We start from the raw sequence: 18,063 nt of genomic DNA on the forward strand, positions 1-18,063 counted from the left end.
TAAGAGATGATAATAACTGAAAGGTCTTTTTTTGATATGAATTCTCAATATCCAAAGTTTGCATAGAAATGGATTACAAACAACACCGTGTTTGAAGATTAACCATCTGTGATCCTTCAGATTTTGTCCCTTGACCTCAGGCATTTACTGAGTTTTAAAACAAGGAATTAACTTCCCTAAGCACTGTATCTATGAATTGCTCTCACAATTATTAGCTGTGCTACAGAACAGTTTTCTCTTTAGGTTATAAAAGAGATGTCTGAGTCAGATGTTGTGGGAGTTAACAAGACTGCATCACTGTCTTCAGAGATCATTTGAAATTATATTGGTAAGTCGAACCTTACCCCCACAAAACCAACACTGAACGTCAGGCAGGAAGCTCAGAAAAGAAGGAAGAGGCTACGAGAAACACGTCCTTCTCCATCACAGAAACTCGCGTCTGAAGCACGACCCGAAAGGCGTTTAGAGACACAAAGGTAGGGGTGTTATTCAGCCTACATGGTGCTCAGCCTTTTAACCTCTGGGAGCGGCGCAAAGTTAGGGAGCGCTCTGTAGGGCATAATAAAGATAAGCCCCAAGAACCACGAGCAAAGCACACTCCACAGCAGAGGAAAAAGCCCCAAAATGAGCCCCGGCCCGGCGGTCCCCAGCACGGAGCGGTACATGAGCTGGGGCTCCCGCCGAGCACACAACACAGCCCAGACCTTATTCCATCCCCAGGGGTAGCAGAGGCCCAGGGTCGCGGGGCCGGCGCTGAGGCGGCTCCCAGCGCGGAGCACAGGCCGCGGCACCGGGGGCTCGGCGTGTGCGCCCCCCCCGCCGCCCCTCCCCACCCAAGCACGGCGGGCGCTGAGGGCCGCGTGCCCGGCCCGCCGCACTCACCGCGCAGCGCTGGGCGTTCCCGCCGCCTGCCCGGCCCCGCGCGGCCCGGCCCGGCCGCCGCTCCAGCGCCGCCTCAGCCGCCGCTCCTGCCCGGCCCGGCCCCCCCGCCCGCCGCGCCGCCGGCCCCGCCGCAGCTCTCGCGAGAGCCGCCCTGTCAGCGCCCTCCGCGCCGCCGGCGCCTGCGCGCCCCCGCCCCGCGTGCGGGCACGCCCCGCGCGTGCGCGTCCAGGGCTGCCCCGCCCCAGCCGCGGGAGTCACCGGGAATGACCGGGAATTACGGGACTGCTGGAGGAGCCGGCGCGGAGGGGAGAGGAGCTATAGCAGATCTGAGCGGCGCGGGCCGTGCAATAGACCCGAAAAGAGGTGGCAGCCAGGCGGGGGCCGGGCTCTCCTCCCGGGCAACCAGCGGCAGGACGGAAGGACACAGGCTTAAGCTGCACCTGGGGAGGGTTAGGTTGGACACGAGGAGGAATCTCTTCACAGAAAGAGTTGTTAGACAGTAGAAGGGGCTGCCCAGGATGGTGGTGGAGTCCTCGTCCCTGGAGATGCTTAAGGGCAGACTGGACGTGGCACTCGGTGCCATGGTCTGTATGACGAGGTGGTGTTGGGTCACAGGTTGGACTCGATGGTCTCAGAGGTCTTTTCCAACCTAACTGATTCTGTGATTCTGCTGTCGAGGCTCTGTTAACACCCCGGGGAGAAGGCCACGAGCACAGGTTTCCAGAGGTGAAACCACCCCAGCTTTGTGCAAAATATTTGCCCAGTTTATCAGTGTCTCCACTTTTCTGTCAGACAGGGAACGTCCCACACCACAGAGACAGCAAAGACAAAGCAGTTGAGAAGCTCCTGTAACTACCAGGGAAAACTCCCATTCCAGCAATACAGCCGAGCTTGTCCAGCTGGCACTGAAGGGTGTGGAGCTGCTCCCCAAGCTCAGAGCAAACAACACACCCCGTAGAGCCATTATTTGACACCTGCCACCCCTCACGAGCAGTGATTACGGCGCCCGTGCTGCAGGAATAAACACTGTGATCACACACTGCAATTACAAGGTGCACAGAGGGCAAAATTCACATTGCACAGGTGACTAATGCCAGGGTTTGCCTGGGTGACCCTCCTGACATTCTTTTGGCTTGAAAACACTCTAATTACAACATACAGTAAAGCAGTGTCTCAGGTAAACATCAGGCCTCAATCCCCTGATAAAGCCACTGAATAAAAAAGCTTTCCTGTGGCTCTAGAGACCAAAGGTAGTTACATCCACACCAAGACTAAAGTAAGATCAGAAAATATACCACAACCTCATGCAATTTGGCTTACAAACCATGTTCTGCAAACATTCCCCGCTAACATTCCCATTCTAAATGCTTAAGCAGTTTAAGGAAGATTCCTGGGATTAAATGTATGGTTTAAACCCTTAGCAAGACCATTTTCTCATCCTCATAGCACTGTACTTACAGGGATTTAACTTATTCCCAGATTTGGTTATTGGGGGAAGTGTGAATTCTCCCAATACTTCATTCAAAAATTGGAAAGGGTGGAGAAAAGGAGCTTTAGGAGTTGAGGATGTTACAAATGTTTCAGACATTCTTTCTGAGAATACAGAAAGGTGACAAAAAGACTGGTGAAATCCGAGCTAGATTCCAAGATCCCTCAAGTCCCCGGTACTTGTTCCTAGAACAGCCCTACAGAATCTCTGGTTTCATGTATGACCTCAAAATGGGGATTCAGAAGTTCTCAGTAAGCCTTCTGAGACGTTATTTAACTTACAGAAAAGTTAGAGGAGCTACTTTTAGCTGGGGTTGCAAAGCCAGCTATGGCCAACAGCTGCCAGTTGAATGACAGCTACTTTATGGGGCTGCAGCTGCCTGACTGTAAAAGGGCAGTCCTAGAAAATCAAACAAGCAACAAATTTCAGAGATAGCAGAGATCAGAATATTGCAGAAAGATACTCCTGACTGAGGAGCTGCTGAGATCTACTTGCTTGCAAACCACGTAGGTCGTTCTCCCAGCTTGCAAACAATGCTTTAGAAAAACACACAACTTACTGTGCAGCTTTACCTACAGCAAAAGCCAAAATCCTGACATAGCTGTGAGCAAGGGTGAAAAAGGCAACAGAGACATTGTTTTCCTAAAGGATCAATTTCAAATGGTTTTTTTTTTGTAGTCTAAGAATAGCTTGAATTTTCTATGACAGCTTGTGGTGATAAAATATAATCCAAGATTAGCTCTGAGTATTTTAAGAAAGTAAGAAATATCTCGGTGTCTGACATTTCTTTTGCATACCTTTTTAAACTTCTCAGAGCACTCTGGGGAAATAAATGTATGGGTTTTGCTATCAAATAGATCAGAGGGATATTTGTTAAAATGTAGTGAGCAGCCACTCAAGGTTTAAAAGTGCTGCTTGGAATATTCATGTTAATACCGTGTTCCTAAGCCCCTTCTCAGAGATGAGGATCTGTGATCACCACAAACTACAATACACTACTGACAATTTAAGGAACTTTGTGTTGCAATGTTTTTTTTTAACAGCATCTGGCACAATAATTGTAATAAAATACATGGCTAACGTGCACCTTTCTTCCTCTGACGCATTTCCTGCTCTCAAAGAACTGTAGTAACTTTTTTTTAAAGCAAACCCCTGCCTGGCTCAGCACCTCTGAAGATGCTCAAACTTTCACGCTGTGATTCTGCATCGTACTGCTTCAGCTCAGATACCACAACACCGTGTGTGTTGTGTATAAGTTGTATCTAAACAGCCTGGACATGAACCAGGACACAAAGCCTCCTCCCCTGGAAAACAATTCAGACAATCAGCCACGGGCAATGTAGGAGAGATGTAGACAGGCCCTGAGCAATTCTCCTCCAAACTGAAGATTTACTGCCACCAGGCTGTTCTGGCAGCTGTGCAGGGACTGCCTGGCTCTACACCTCTGCCTGGATGTGGGGAACACAGTGGGTGCGGCAAACGGGGGAATGCCAGGAATGCAGGCACAGCAAGGAGGGGATGGGGCTGTTGATATTTGTTGCATGAGCATTATCTTCTTGCCTTTTTCTTCTCATATCAACCCATGTTGGCCTCTGTAATAACCAAATCATGGCCATTATCCATATAATCCAAAAGTATTCCTTTTACTGGATATTTGGGTCTGTCTTGGAGTGGAAGTTGCTTCACCAAACATGCCTGATGCAACCAAAGAGCAACAATTATGACCTGCTCTAGGAAGATGCTAAATACCTTGAAAAAAACCTAACACTGATGTTCTCAAGTCAGGCCACATGGAACAGGTGCCACTTACAGAATGGGCAACAAATTCACTTCCTTTGTCACTGTGTATTAAAACAGGCACCAAGCAAGCTTTTCAGGGAGTCTACAAGACTTCACTGGTATTACTGGAGTTTCTCTAAAACCTTAATTCAAGATCTAGGTTTCTGATCTATAGGATTTCCTCACATCTCCATATTTGGAACATTGTGTGACAGGACTAATTAGGGAATCAGACAGCAAAGCTAAGGAAAAAAAACCTGTCCAAAGTGTTTTCTGTGTCTGTTCTTGAGAGAGCAGGATTGTGAAGGGATTGGGTGACTACTTTGCTCTATATTGGCTACTTATTTCATTTTGTTTTGCAGCTTTGTGTTAGCACTAAAGGCAACAATATCAAAGGGATAGATGTATAATAACAGATAACAGATTTATACACATAAAACATACAAATATCCATATTCTTCAAACAGGGAAACAGAGGCATAGAGGGCTTGCCCAAAGCCATACAATAACTAATCACACAGCATTGGAAGAGAATTGATAGCTTTTAACTTCTGAGCCTTGCTGTAACCATCAGCCAGCTGAAACCCTCCCAGTGCTCTGCCCTGACTTCTCACACACACTGAACTGTTATCACAACTGTCTCTGTGAATCTGCCCGAGTGCAGTAAATAAGTGTTGGGTGCTTGTGACCCAGACAGAACAGCTGATCTGCCAAAGCAGCCTCACAGTTTTACTCGTTACAGATCTCAGGAGCACTTGTGAAGCAGCTTAATCACCATGTGACAAACAGGGGCTGTTCTGGCTTTTGTAGACCAGGAGACAAGAAACTTAACTTAGCCTGAAAACTAGCAGAACAAAGGTCCAAACCAAACCCACCCATGAGTCTTACACTAAAGCTCAGTAATAAAAGCAGATTCCCTTCCATGCCACACGTGTTTCTATGGACACAAAGAAAGGACAAGATTATTACAAAAATGACTATGTAGGAAAAGCTGCTCTACCTGGGACCTGCAATAGCCATTAAGAAATGAAACAATAAAATCACTTGGCTGGGGTCATCCAGAGCTGCTTAAGCTCTGAAAGAAATCTGTAAAAGAGAAGCAGATCCAACTACAGTGTGTCATCTGCCCTTTCTTTAGTACAAAAGGGCTTCTGCTTTCTTCCTACTCCCAGTTCAGTACTCCATCATTTTCAGGACAGCTTGGAATTGTCAGTTCAATTACCTTTCAGTTTGGAGCAAAACAAAGCAGATGCTGTTTATTACTAAAAGGCAGAATCTCTCTCTTTTGAGGAATATCTCTTCTCACTTATTTTTTATAATTAGACATTGAATTATGTGCAGCCCATTTATTAAGCAATACACAGGAGCTGGGAAGTAATATAATTCAGCTAAAATGAAATACTACCTTCATTCAGCTTTGGTAAAGGTGTTGGTCAACTCAACTACTGCTTTTAATTTTCAAGATTCAGCTTTTGTATCAATCTTCCCCTTTTAATTCCTCTTATCATTACACACATTAGAAATACGGTAATTTCTTAGCATCTGTCAAAAATGTGCAAAGGGGTAGGGGAATCAGACAAACAGCACCTGCCTGTTTTAAACAATACAGGATTTTCTGGCCGATTTAATTATATTACTTTGCACTACTATTCAGAAATGCTACTCCTCAAATATTAAAATGCAACTTCAACGTGTTGTCGGAGAGCTTAACTAAAAAAAAAAAAGAAAGAAAGACAGAAAGAAAGAGGCAAAGAAAGATTTTGGTTTTTTGCATACAATACCTGATTTAAAGTGGTCCTACTGAGACGTTCATGTCTGCTCTACCCGCAGCAGCCACGCTGACGAGGGCTGACTGAAAGGCACATGCAGGGAGGTCAAATAGTTCCCCCGGATCCGTCGGGCACCACCAGCCGCTCCGAGGCGGAAGCTCACTGCAAAGCCAGCCCGTCCCTGCCCATATGTTGTGGCCCCAGGAGGAGACGGCGGATCCCTGCGCTGAGACAGGGATCATAAAATTAAGCTCTTTCAGACCGTCCCCACAGGCCTGCAGTAGCTGCTTCGTTTCTGTAAGCTCACCTCCTGCCGAAGTGATACAGGAGGCCTTTACACACGGTGAAACAGTTCCAAGAAATATAAGGATGTGAGAGGAGAAAAGCACTCGAGGAATAGTTTAAATAGCTGTTTTGAAGTAAGGATGGGAAGCAATTCTTATCTGCAGGCAAAATTGATTGAGCTGCACTTTCCATACCAGAATATTATATTACTATAAGCACCCAAAACTAATATGACCTTGTTTACTTGTAGACCATTCATTCACAATTCTGTAACATTAAAAGATAGAGAGGATGATGACAACGTAAGACAGAATTTTATAAAACAGGTCTTTACAGCACAGATCCATAAAATCCTACCAGTTTAGTGCCTCTTGAGTACTCCACATCACCTGCCTTTCTGAGTTTCCCCTTTGGCATCCAGTATTAGAATACATGGGAAAAACGCTCTCTGGATACCTGTCATATTTCTGAATCTGTAGCAACACTGTCCAATCCAAGAGTGTTTCTGCTCCTCCAACCAGCCCTGTAATAATGCATTTTGAAAACGTTTTTTCACTTAATCCCAAGATGCAAACACAAAGTCCCTAAAGCACTGAGGTGAGCGGTTAGATCAGATTTACCAAGGAGGAAATAAAGGCACAAACAGGTTAAAGCTCCAGCTGCTGAGCCCCTGTAACTGCACATTTCATTGACAGAAATTCTATAGGCAGTGCACCTGTGAGTGAAAACAGGGTTTATTAGGGGCTTGTTGAAGACCCACAGGGAATCAGTGTCAGAGGCAAGATTATCCAGACTCCAGAGCTCTGTTCCAAATGTATCTTTACTCTAACCTTTAAAACCTTCTAGTAATTCAGTAGATTTTACTGGGGTGGAACAATCCAAAGAGGAACTACGGAAATGCTTGTGCAACACTAAGCACAACTCATGATTTTATGTTATTACAATTCCAGTTGCACGTTTATCTCCTTCCCCTTCCTTGTACTGTCTCTAAACTACACCATAAATTCCCCAAACCTACCATTTTATTTTCTTCTAAGACACCAAAGCCCCTTTCAGTGTCACTCAAGTTTTATGTGTCTTTTTTTTTTTTTTTTTAACTGATTCTAGGGAATTGTTCTGGGTAACAAGCTCAGGAAAACCAGGAATTCCATGGTCTTCATTTTCCTCACCAAAATTTAGATTGCTTTTAAAAGAGCTAAAATCACACCTGTAGAATCCTGCACTGTGTGTAACCAGACACTGTTAAAGTAAACTGTCCCAAAGCAGTGCAGAGTTCACTCCTAAAATGCTACATTCTTGTTCTAAATTGCATCTGCAGGGAAAGCAGCACAGAGCTTAAGCTCTTTGTACAACTGATTGCCATAAAATTGCAGACAACTGCACCAGCCTTTAGCATCTGTAGTTTAGCCTGCTAATGAATATGAGCTTTTTTAACAAGGTATCTCACATGGGAACTGTCACATCGCAACCTGGGATAATAAATACAAGCTCCACAATGAATTGAAGGAACACGGAAGGAGGTAAAACTAAGGGACACTCGTCTTTTAAGTTTACCCAGTCAAAGAAGAGAAGCCCAAACCTCTGCGTGCAGAGGCACAGCAGTGGGACATCTCTGCCTCACGCCTCCGGCTTCCTTTCCAGATCCTGCAGAGGCTTAGATTTCATGACAGATTATCGGCTCGGTAGGTTTGTGTGCTCGCTCCTGCCAAGGTTTCCTGTGCCCTGGCACCCAGCGCGTTCCTGCACCTCACGGCTCACCCCAGACTGCCAGTCTGCTAGTTCTCCACGGCAAAAGTGGCTTTTCAGAGGGAGATCTGCAGGTGTCACCCTCCTCTTGCGGGTGTCACTTCCTCCTGTGGCAGCACAGCGCCTGCAAAGGGATCCCCCTTCTCCCTCGCCCCCTTCCCTGGGGCACCCACCGCGGCCCGCCATCGCCAAGGGGACGGAGCCTCGGGGAACGCGCCGCTCTGGGGCTCTCTCCCCATGCCCTCTCGCGTCCCCCGCCCAAAGTCACTTCGCTGCCCCCGAGCACCGTCCCCCGACCCCCCACGGCCGCCTCAGGGTGCCCCTTGCCAGGGGTCACCGCCTCGCCCGCCACCCCCTCAGCGCTGCCGCCCGTCCCGCCCGCGCTCCCCTCACGGCTTGCCCCGACCTGCCGCCAGGGCGGGTGCTCGGCTTCGCGCGCCACCCGCTCCGAGCCAATCACGGCGCGGCGTGCGGGCTCCGCGCGGGCTCGCACCAACCAGGCACCGGCTTCTTGCGGCGGCCCCGAAGCGCCCCCGCGGGTCCCCCGGACCGGGGCGTCCCGCCTGCCAGTGACCGTGATGGCGGCCCCGGCGGCGCGGCGGGCGAGCGGCCCCGCCGGCAGCGCCCGGCGCGGCGGGTGAGTACGGGCCGGGCGGCGGGGCAGGGCCGGGCTCCGGCCCGCCGGGGAGCGCGGCCGGGGAGCCCTCATCTCGGCTACCGTGGCGGGAGGAGGCCCGGAGGCGGAGCCGGCGGCGGTCCCGCAGCCCCGCGGCCCCATTCCCCCGCACTGCGCTGGAGCGTTACCAAACAGCTTAGGAAGGAGAGGAAATTAAAAAAAAAAAAAAAAAAAAAAAAAAAAAAAAAAAAAAAAAGGAAAAAAAAAAGGGCGCTGCAAACACGTGTTGGCGGCTCGGATCACGCAGCTGCGGGACAGGCTCCGGCTCGTAGCGGGCTCGGAGCATCCCCCGGGGGCAGCGGGCAGCCAGGCCGGGGGGTTCCCGGGGGTGCCCGAGAGCTGCGGGAGCGCTCGGAGCAGCTGCACTTTCACCCACCGCGTCAAGATTTAGTGTCCGGTCCCAAATTCTGGCTAATCCACCAGGGTTTGTCCAGACCCCGCTGACAGCCGGGAGAGCAGCCCCCGCTCAGCCGGTTGTTTCACCCCTGCACCTATCTCCTGGCAGTGTTTTGATGACCAGAAGTTCGTGACACGCTTGGGTTTTGTCCCCAGACGTCCACCTGTTCTGCTTCCAAAAGATCCATATAGTTCTTGGGTTCTGCTCGTCTGCTGTTCGGGAGCTTTCTCCTATCAGGGTAACACGGGCCATTATTGATAAGGAAAAGCCTAACGAATCCCAGTTAAAAATACATAAAGCACGAGAAGTTTGTCTTAGATGATATGATCTACCCAGAAGATTGGTAGAGAGGAAGGAAAAAATCCACGGGCAGGAGCAGACAGTGTTTTAGTTACCCATTTAAATCTCACTGAGTTTTCACAGTAAATTTTGTGGGACAGAAGAGTTTCTTTAAGTTTGTCTTATCAGTCTAAAAAGTTACCAAGATAGCAGCAGAGAGCATATGCACGCATCCATCTTCCTGAGGCAGCTACCAAGTGATAGATATTTTCACACTTTCTGAGAAAAGGAGGCTACTAAGGCATGCTTGTCCAAAATCATATTATTTCCCCCAACAATTGTAGAGTTCCTGGTTAAACTCATACACAATGAGGTACAATAGCATAGTAGTACACAAGCTCTGTGAAACACTTTAGGTTACTTAGAAATGTGGGTTTCTGTATAAACAAACTGTTACTCAACAGCTGCTGTACTGCATTAAACTACAGGGCTTGCTGAGATATAGCAAAATGTGAATAACCTAGCAAGCAAACTAAATTTACTTTCCAAGAAGCCTACTTACTGTAGGCATACATAAAAATAGCTACACGACGCTGATTTTATGCAAGATATATTTTGTTCTTTAGAAGAGTGGTTTATATTTCTCTCCTGTCTTTTACTCAAGCATACAAAAAAATTTACATAATACTCTTCTTAACCAGGCCTCTTAAATAAACACCTCGCCAACATTTTTTACCTGATGAGAGGATTAAGATATTAGTGCTTTTAGCCTCAGTCACAAAACAAATCAATATTGCTGCTCAATTGGAACCAAAAAAACAAACCTTCGTCCTCTAATCTTCACATTGTAGCTCTGTTTATGTCTCTGTGCCTCTGAGAGTCCTCTCTCAGTCCTACCCAAACTAGGTGCTGGAAGCCACCACAACACTCAGAGACCTGCCTGCCCCAGGCAGAAGCTCAGGCCAAGTTAGGAAGAGGTGGGTTGGGAGGGTTTATATCTCCCTGTGGCTGGGTGGGAGCAGGGCCAGGGGCCACAGGGATTGGCCAAAAGACAAATCCTTCTGTAGGATTGGGCCAAAGAGAGTGTCCTGGGCTTGGGCAGCATCATCCTGCACCCAGAGCTGTGGGAGCAGCGTTTGCTTGGGGTGGGAGGGGTTGACATCTGTGATAGTGCATGGGACAGTTTGTACACTAAACAGGGCACTTTGGATCTCTGGAATGCTCATGAGTGAATAGTGGAGACAAGTTCTTAAGGAGCTGCTGTTTCCCAGTAGAGTGAGGCAGCTCACTGCCCTATTTCTAGACACTGTTCATCCTACACGTGTTCATCATAAAACTTTCATGGGGCTTGTTGTGAGAGTAACAAAATACACAATCTGCTGAACTGCTCAGTGCCTTTTCTACAGAAGGGCTGTGCTGTGCTTTGAATGAAGGTATGAGCTTGATCTTAATGGCCTTCAGGTGCTGGGCCTGCTCTGGGGAACTCCCAGAAAACACCTTCCCATGGCATGATGTTTGTTAAATATCTCCAAATGGCAAATGCTGGTGTAAGAATGTTTTGGGTTTTTTTTCCTAGATTTGCTGTCAACTATCCATACAACACCCTTATTTATAAACTGGAATGGAGAGAAAAAGCAGCACTTTTATCTGTCAGTCAGTGTACATCAGCAAAAAATGGTTTGCTAGAAATTCCTATAAATACAGCACAAGCTTTTTTATTTTATTTTGGGCCACTGCCTTTTTGTGGTTTTCTAGGATTTCAGGATTATTCCTTTTTAAACGGAGGTAGTTATACAATCCTGGTTACCATAATAACCAATGCCTGATGATGAATGACAGCTGTCACTTTTGCAGTGAATTCATCCATAGATTTGCTGTAAAATTTTCTAGTTGTCATTCAAGACGTGGTGCTTCAATACAGATGATGTCTCATCCTTCTGTGGGAGCTGGAGGGGCTCTTACACCTTTCAGAATTGTGCCTTTTGTTGCATTTTTCACTTTGATCCAGACTCTCCACATGCTCTGTCTTTCTGTGGCAGGCGGTACCTGAAGCAGAAAAAATAAAGTGATCCTTTAATTCCCAAACACTCTTTTCTTTTCTTAACCAAGTGAGGAAATATGAACACAGCAAATATTTTTCAGATTTACAGTACCTTAATTTGAAACAGTATCAGCCCCCGTGGAAACAGTATGGTAGACTAAACTAGTTTGATCATTCTTTTGATCATATTTCTTTTGATCAGTTGCTTCTCAACTCACCAGAACAAAATTAAAACAAAAATAAAAGTGTTCTTTCGATTGTGGAACATCTTGTTTGACCAATCTTAATCTTGCAAGTAAACTGAAGGTCTGACTCTTCTGAGTGTTCCAAAGTCATTCCTTACTCCCTTCTCCCTCTTTGTTGCTCAGGTTTCATTTTAAGCCACAACTGTCTTTTGAAACAGTCCAATGTGCAAGTCCTGAATGTGCTGAAGAAAGAAGGAAGGAGTCAGAGATTTTTTTTTATTGGAAAGCTCTCAGCAAGTAAGGTTAAAACAAAGAATAATTTCACCTCCAAAAGGCACACTTGTAAGTTGAAGACAAACTTTTAAGTTCATTTCAAGTTTAGTCCTGTTCCCGATTCAATGTAGAACAGATCTCTCTCCGAATCTTCTGACTTTAGGAAGGGAAGCAGAGCCTCTGTGAAATCAGCTCCTGATTCTTCCCAGCCAGGCTCAAATGAGATATTTGATTGCTGCTGAGTTGATAATACTTAGCACATATACAACACAAATTGAGAAGATCTCACTTCACGGATACTAATACATTTACTTCACAGTCTCCCCCTTAAGCAGATATGGATATCCCTGTCTGCAGTCTGGGGTTATCGAGGCAGAGAATGTTTAGCTGGCCCAATTTTTTTTTCACAAGCACATACTGAAGCCAAGAAGTGTGGCTGCCAGCTCCCTTGCTGTAATTATTCTGTGCTCTCAGTGGGTCTCAAAGCAATTGACAGTATCACTTGATGCACCTTTGGAAGCTCAGCAAATGTGCCTTTGTTGCAAATTATCAGGCAGACATCAGCCCCTCATGAGTAGGAGACCGTATGGTTCTGCTGATGTCAAAACAATCAGCCCAAATCGAAGCCATTTTCTCCAAGGCAGCTGCTTTTTTTGGTTATTATCTGTTCCCCCGTGTTTCTATTCTTGGTGACAGATCAGGCTTCTGTTCTTGAGGAATTCACTTTTGGCAGCAAGAAATGTTCACACTCCCCATCATTTTTCATAGACTAATCTGTGTTGGGACCTTTCAGTAAATAACATGAAAGAATCAGTGATTGAACACTTTAGGGAAAACAGTATCATTAGGTTGATTTATTTCTCTCCCTAAAGACAGCAGCTTCTGAAACACATTTTATTTCCAAGTGTCTATAGATTCTATAATTATCTGATTTTTCTGTTTGCTAGTTGTTTTGTAAGTTCTGTAAGTAATATATCATGCTGTATAGTTTCTTATTAAATTTCAACACTGATACCTCATACTGATGTTGTGAGGTTTGGTTGAGTTATTGTGGTTTGAAATCCTTGGATTTCAAAGGAGAATCTGAACCATAATATTTTTACCTATATAAATGCACTACCTGTGTAAGACAGTATTATTCAAAAGATGATTAGGTGAAGAAAAGGGGGAATGGACTCTTGTAAAGTTCTGCTTCTGCTATTCAGAGGGATGTTTCAAACACTTGTTGATACTCAGATCCAGCTACAAGAGTTATTCAGGGCACTTCCAAACAGAAATGAGTTTGTGGGGATGGAAATGTATTTTCTGATTTGAAAAGGTCTGGGTATCAGATACACATGGCAACCCAGGCAGTGAACTCATTAACTCTTATAAAATAGAGATACTCTAAAGTGGATTGCAGACCTCTCCCCACAGATATGGGCTAGCACTGGCTGAGTTTGGCATACAGGACTTCCAGGCAATTGGCTTGCTGGTAGGGATATATGCACTGGATTGTTTGGTGAACCCCGTGTTTGGTTTCACTGTTACCCAATGATTTGGAAATATTTCTCAGGCTGAATGCAACATGATGACACCTGAACACCACATCCAGCCATTTCCAGGTTTCACAAACTGCCCTAGGCATGAAAATCCCAAGGAGGATGGAGTGTGCTGGGAAAGTGGAAGGGGTAAACTGGCTGCACTGGGAGTCTGTGGTGTCTGATTAGAGCAACCACAGCTTCAGGCATCTCTGATTGTCTGAATACTTGACGCCCTCTAACATGTTCCAGCAAAGCAGCCCCACTTCATTTCTGTCCTGCAGAGTGTAACATGTCGACTGACTAATTGCCTGGGCAGACAGAAGAGAGATAAGAACAGGGAGGGCAGAGGGAGGCAGATATTCCAGTGTGGAATAGTAGTGCACAAAACTCCCAGGATGGGTGCAGAGGGTGGTGAGTCCCTGCAGCAGGGCAGGGATGATGGAGAGACACGTCTGGAGGTGGGAATTACAGGAGTCCCTGAAACAGAGGAGTCTGGGAGGGGAGCACACAAGGACCTTGTAGGGGCTGGACTGAATGGATGCCCAACTCCATAGATCTACAGACTGCCCCCAGAATTTATTAGTTGCTTCAGTTTCATTGTGTGAAACTGTTTTCTGAGTGTTTGCAAGACCTCTGTAATGCATGTGAGGTTTTTAGTTGGAAGGGCATAATTCTTGCAGACGTTTTATTTTGATAAATTCTACATTTGAAACCAAGCACACAAATCACATTTTATATGGCTCCAGTGCCAGTCCAGGTGCAGAAATTGAGAGAGGTTGGTTTATCATTGTAGCCTGTCTTTGCTCTTGGCTTCAGTTATCCTGACACTAAGATATCCCAACCTACTGGGATTAGCTGTGTTTGGAACTCTTGGTTTTAAATGAAAACCCATTGTAAATTTGAAAAATGAAAGATTCTCCTCGTTTTGTGTATCCAGACTGGTACCAGAATGACTTGTCTTCTTGCTTTCTCTGTGTGAAATGTCTACAATCTAACCATTGCTGGTACCTTAAATTGGGGATGTGAGAAAAAACAAGCTGCTTCTGGGCTTCAGGTCAGTTTGTTAAAATTTTGGAGAAGCCCTGAGCATGTATGGTGATGAAGCAGTGCTGCAGGCACCACTGATTATTTTCACAAGCTTTTGTTGTATTGTCCATTATAACAGCTTTTAGAATTTCTCTAAATAAGGAATATTCACTCTTCCAACCAGTCTTTCATCTTTTTTAACACCCTTGCTGTGTTTCCTGCTTCCTAGCACTGAAGGACTTCAGGGTGGCATTCCCAAGCATGCTGATGATGTGCCTTGAACTCTAAGGAATGGCGTGTTTTGCATTCAGGATCACATTTCAGTTTGCTGCCTGAACCAGAATGTCACTGAGGGCAGTGCAGAAATCCTGCCTCCTGCTCAGTGCCTCCCTGCACAGCCCCCTGCCCTCCAGCCCACCCCAGCTGATGATCTGGGCTCCACAGGATGGGCACAAAGAGTCCAGGATGTTTTTTCTTGTTCTCCTTTTGTGACTTTGGCTTCCCAGTTACCCAGTAGTGTCACAGATAACTGTGCTTTTGAAGTCCAGATCCAGAGAGAATTTCAGGGAATTAGCTTTGTTTGAACGAGTGAGAGCACAGTACCTAAGTCTTTAGTAGTTCTACTAATAAATCCTCTGTTGCAGGGGAGTAAGAAGAATAATCATGGATTTATTTCTTAGCCCTTTTGTTGTTAGTGACCATTTTCTCCTTAAAATCATCTCCTCTTGCCTTCCCTTCCCTTATACTGAAGTCACTCTCAAGTTAAAGGCAGAGGCTCTAAGCTGCTGTGTGCAAACACACAGAATTACATTTTCCTCCTTCCCACTCCCTACCCTTTGCTGGCAGCTCTTTGTGAGCTTCTCTTCAGTAACTTTGTCTGATCCTCTCTTTGCAGTTGCTAATTGGACTGGCAGGGATATGAAGTGACTGCAAATAACTTCATTCCCTCGGTGTGTGCACATTGGAAGGGTCACAGAACAGAAAAGCAGGGCAGAGTCCAGACTGGTGGCTTGTGCCAGCCGGCCTGGCAGCCAAAAAATGGCACTTGCAGGTGCTGGTTGTGGTACTGCAGGCAGGGCTTTGATAACCAGCACTCTGAATGCTGAATGTCTGCTCCTTCCAGGAATGCAGGTGCAGGACTTGCCTGCAGGAGAGGAAATTCCGAAATCTAACTCTGCAGAGTGGGAGAGTGACTTTCTGAATAAGCTTTGGATGCCTTTTGTTTCCCTTGAAATGATGTGGAATTGTGGAGAGCTGTGCTGTGACTGCCACAAGGATGGGATCTGCAGAATCTGCCTTCTTTGAAGAAGACTGTGTGGTATAGACCAGGGTAGTAAATCCCAGCTGGCAAAGGCCAATCCTGTTGTATCTGGGAGATGTGTGGGTGGTTTGGGTTGATTTGCATATCTAGCTGCTTCCTTGTTTGTTTGGATTTAGGAGAAGTCTGTGTCCAAGCCCTGACCTTGTGTATGATATTAAAAATTAGAACCAGGAGTTGCTAACCAATAAAAAGACTTTCCCAAGACAATCATAGCATAATCTTACAATCTCTCATTGTGTTTATATGCAAGAGAATCCTCTAGAGCAATGCACACAGGTCATTTGTTTTGACCAGAAAAGGCATTTTGCATATGTGGCAGGAGAACAAATTTGTGCTATGGGAGATAAAGGGGAGGATGAGCTAGAAGAAATTCCAGAGCTGCTTCCTACCTCAGTTCTGTTAGAGTCTCAGTTTTGCTACAAAGAGAAAAGATCCCTGGTCATCTGGAGTTGTTTTTAGGATTTCTAGCCTACTCATTGGTGGTCAGATCCATGCTCAGCCCAGCAGCAGAGCCTTGTCAAAGGTTGGATGTGTTGTTCAGCAAAGGGGAGTATCATTACTGCTGGCTCCATTAGAGATTAGCTGGACAAAGCTCCTGGTAGATAAGGGTAACAAGACAAATAGCCCTGGGTGACAGCATGCTCCAACACCTGGTGGAATCCAGTGCTCTGTCAGCTTTTTTCTTGGAGGCTTGCCCAAAAGCCTGTCAAGGCTGCAATAATACTCTTACTCTGCACTGCAGGGATCTTAATTCACCTACTGATACACAAAAACTGATGCCAGTTTTTGGGCAGACTTAAGCTACTGAGGTCAGTTCTGAGTATGGGGTGGGTTGATGTACTATTAGAAGCACTTTCAGCTCCCTGGTTTTCCTTCTTTTAGAGACCAATCCTGTAATTTGAATGTTGTGAATTCCATCACTTTCTTGTCCTAAAGGAAGCGATGTGGGAGACTGACTGACTGCTTCCCCTTCTGTTTCCACAGATGGTGATGTGGTAAATGTAGCCAAGCTCTTCTCTGCGTAGGAGACATTCTCCCCTGAGGAGCAGTCCCCCTTCTGCTGGACATGCTCACAGAACTGCACAGCCATGGACCTCAAGGAGAAGTGTCAGGTAGGTTTCCTTATAAGGGTCACACCTGACTTAAATGAGAGTCCTTTCAATTGTCTTTCATTATTTTGGGTCAAGACTCCCCATTTGGCATTGTTGTTGTATGGTTTCATATTAATCTGTGGTTAGTATCAAAGCTGAGAGTTCTGTCACCTTCACATCCCTCAGGATGGACGTGCTTGTATCAGCAGGGGAATGCTTTGCGGGCTGGGACTGAGGCACCACAGTGGAACAACACAGGTGAGGTGTGCACTGTCACACCTGCTGTGTTTTTCTTGAGCTCTAAGGTAGGGCTCCATTCCCCTGGACACTCAGCTCAGCTTTATTTGAGGGGCTGAATTCACTGAGAAGATTTTTTAAATAAACTGAGGCAATAAAATTATCTGAGTCCAGTTTTTCTGGTGGTAACTTGGGGTCTCAGCTGGCTCTGGTGAGAGAACATTCTTGGTTTTCCTCTTTGGTGTCCCTCTCCCCACCACACCATGAGCTTTAGTCTGGTGGGTGTCTGTTTTTCTCTTTGCATCCCTTCCTTGCTGTTTTGTTCATGGTGCTTCCAGCAGCAAGGAGTGTTTTGTTCATTAGTGCAAAGTACCTGTTAGGGAATCACCTAAACTCAGATCAGCTCTAAAAGGTACTACAGCAGTGTCAGTGACTTTAAAAGGTCAGTTTTCCACATCAGCCCTAGCACTTGCCCACTCACTGCTTCTTTGCTGGGTGTCTGTTCTGAGCTGTGCTGGACCAGGAAGGCCTGGGCTCACTCCTGCCCGACCCTCTTGGTGCTGCTGTGCTCAGAGGATGTGTTTGAACCATGTTATTTTTTGTATCAAATTGCTGTATTACTACGGAGGTAACATTCCAGTGAGGATGGTTATCTAATTATTCTCTTGTTAGTGACATCATGGGCTGATCTGGTATTGATCATTTAAAGGGATGACGCAGGGGTGTGTTCTGGGCAGGATCTGAGAGCACCAAAGCGAGCAGGTCACAGCGGGGACACCGTCACTGTAGGTCACTATTTTTAGTTCATCTCTGCCTTTCCCTTCTGACATTCTCCACTGCACAAGGCAGGAAGAGCAGATCAAATTGCTGGGCAGGCAGCAGCGTGGACAGTGTTGTAACAGACCTTTGAAAGGCCTGTTGGAAAGTGTCCTGACAAGGAGATTACAGGGGTAATCATGGTGTTCTCAAATCCTAACCTCCCCTCCCGACTTCCTGAAGTTTTTTCTCCCTCCTTTCTGAATGGGAATTAAAAGGGAAGGCAGGAGATCACCACGCTCTTCTCA

General features: G+C 46.2%; 1 protein-coding gene across 1 annotated transcript in view; it reads left to right on the forward strand.

Moving 5' to 3' along the window:
* Positions 1-8,545: 8,545 nt before the first annotated feature.
* Positions 8,546-18,063, forward strand: part of TMEM94 (transmembrane protein 94) — a 48,615-nt gene continuing 39,097 nt past the window's right edge. Inside the window, exons 1-2 of the mRNA XM_017811887.1 lie at positions 8,546-8,587; positions 16,656-16,783. Of these exons, the coding sequence (XP_017667376.1) occupies positions 16,760-16,783 (24 nt within the window). The 5' untranslated portion in view covers positions 8,546-8,587; positions 16,656-16,759. The remainder of the gene's footprint in view (positions 8,588-16,655; positions 16,784-18,063) is intronic.

The sequence above is a fragment of the Lepidothrix coronata genome, unplaced genomic scaffold (genome assembly GCF_001604755.1).
Source record: "Lepidothrix coronata isolate B3197 unplaced genomic scaffold, Lepidothrix_coronata-1.0 Scaffold34, whole genome shotgun sequence".
Classification (NCBI taxonomy): Eukaryota; Metazoa; Chordata; class Aves; order Passeriformes; family Pipridae; genus Lepidothrix; species Lepidothrix coronata.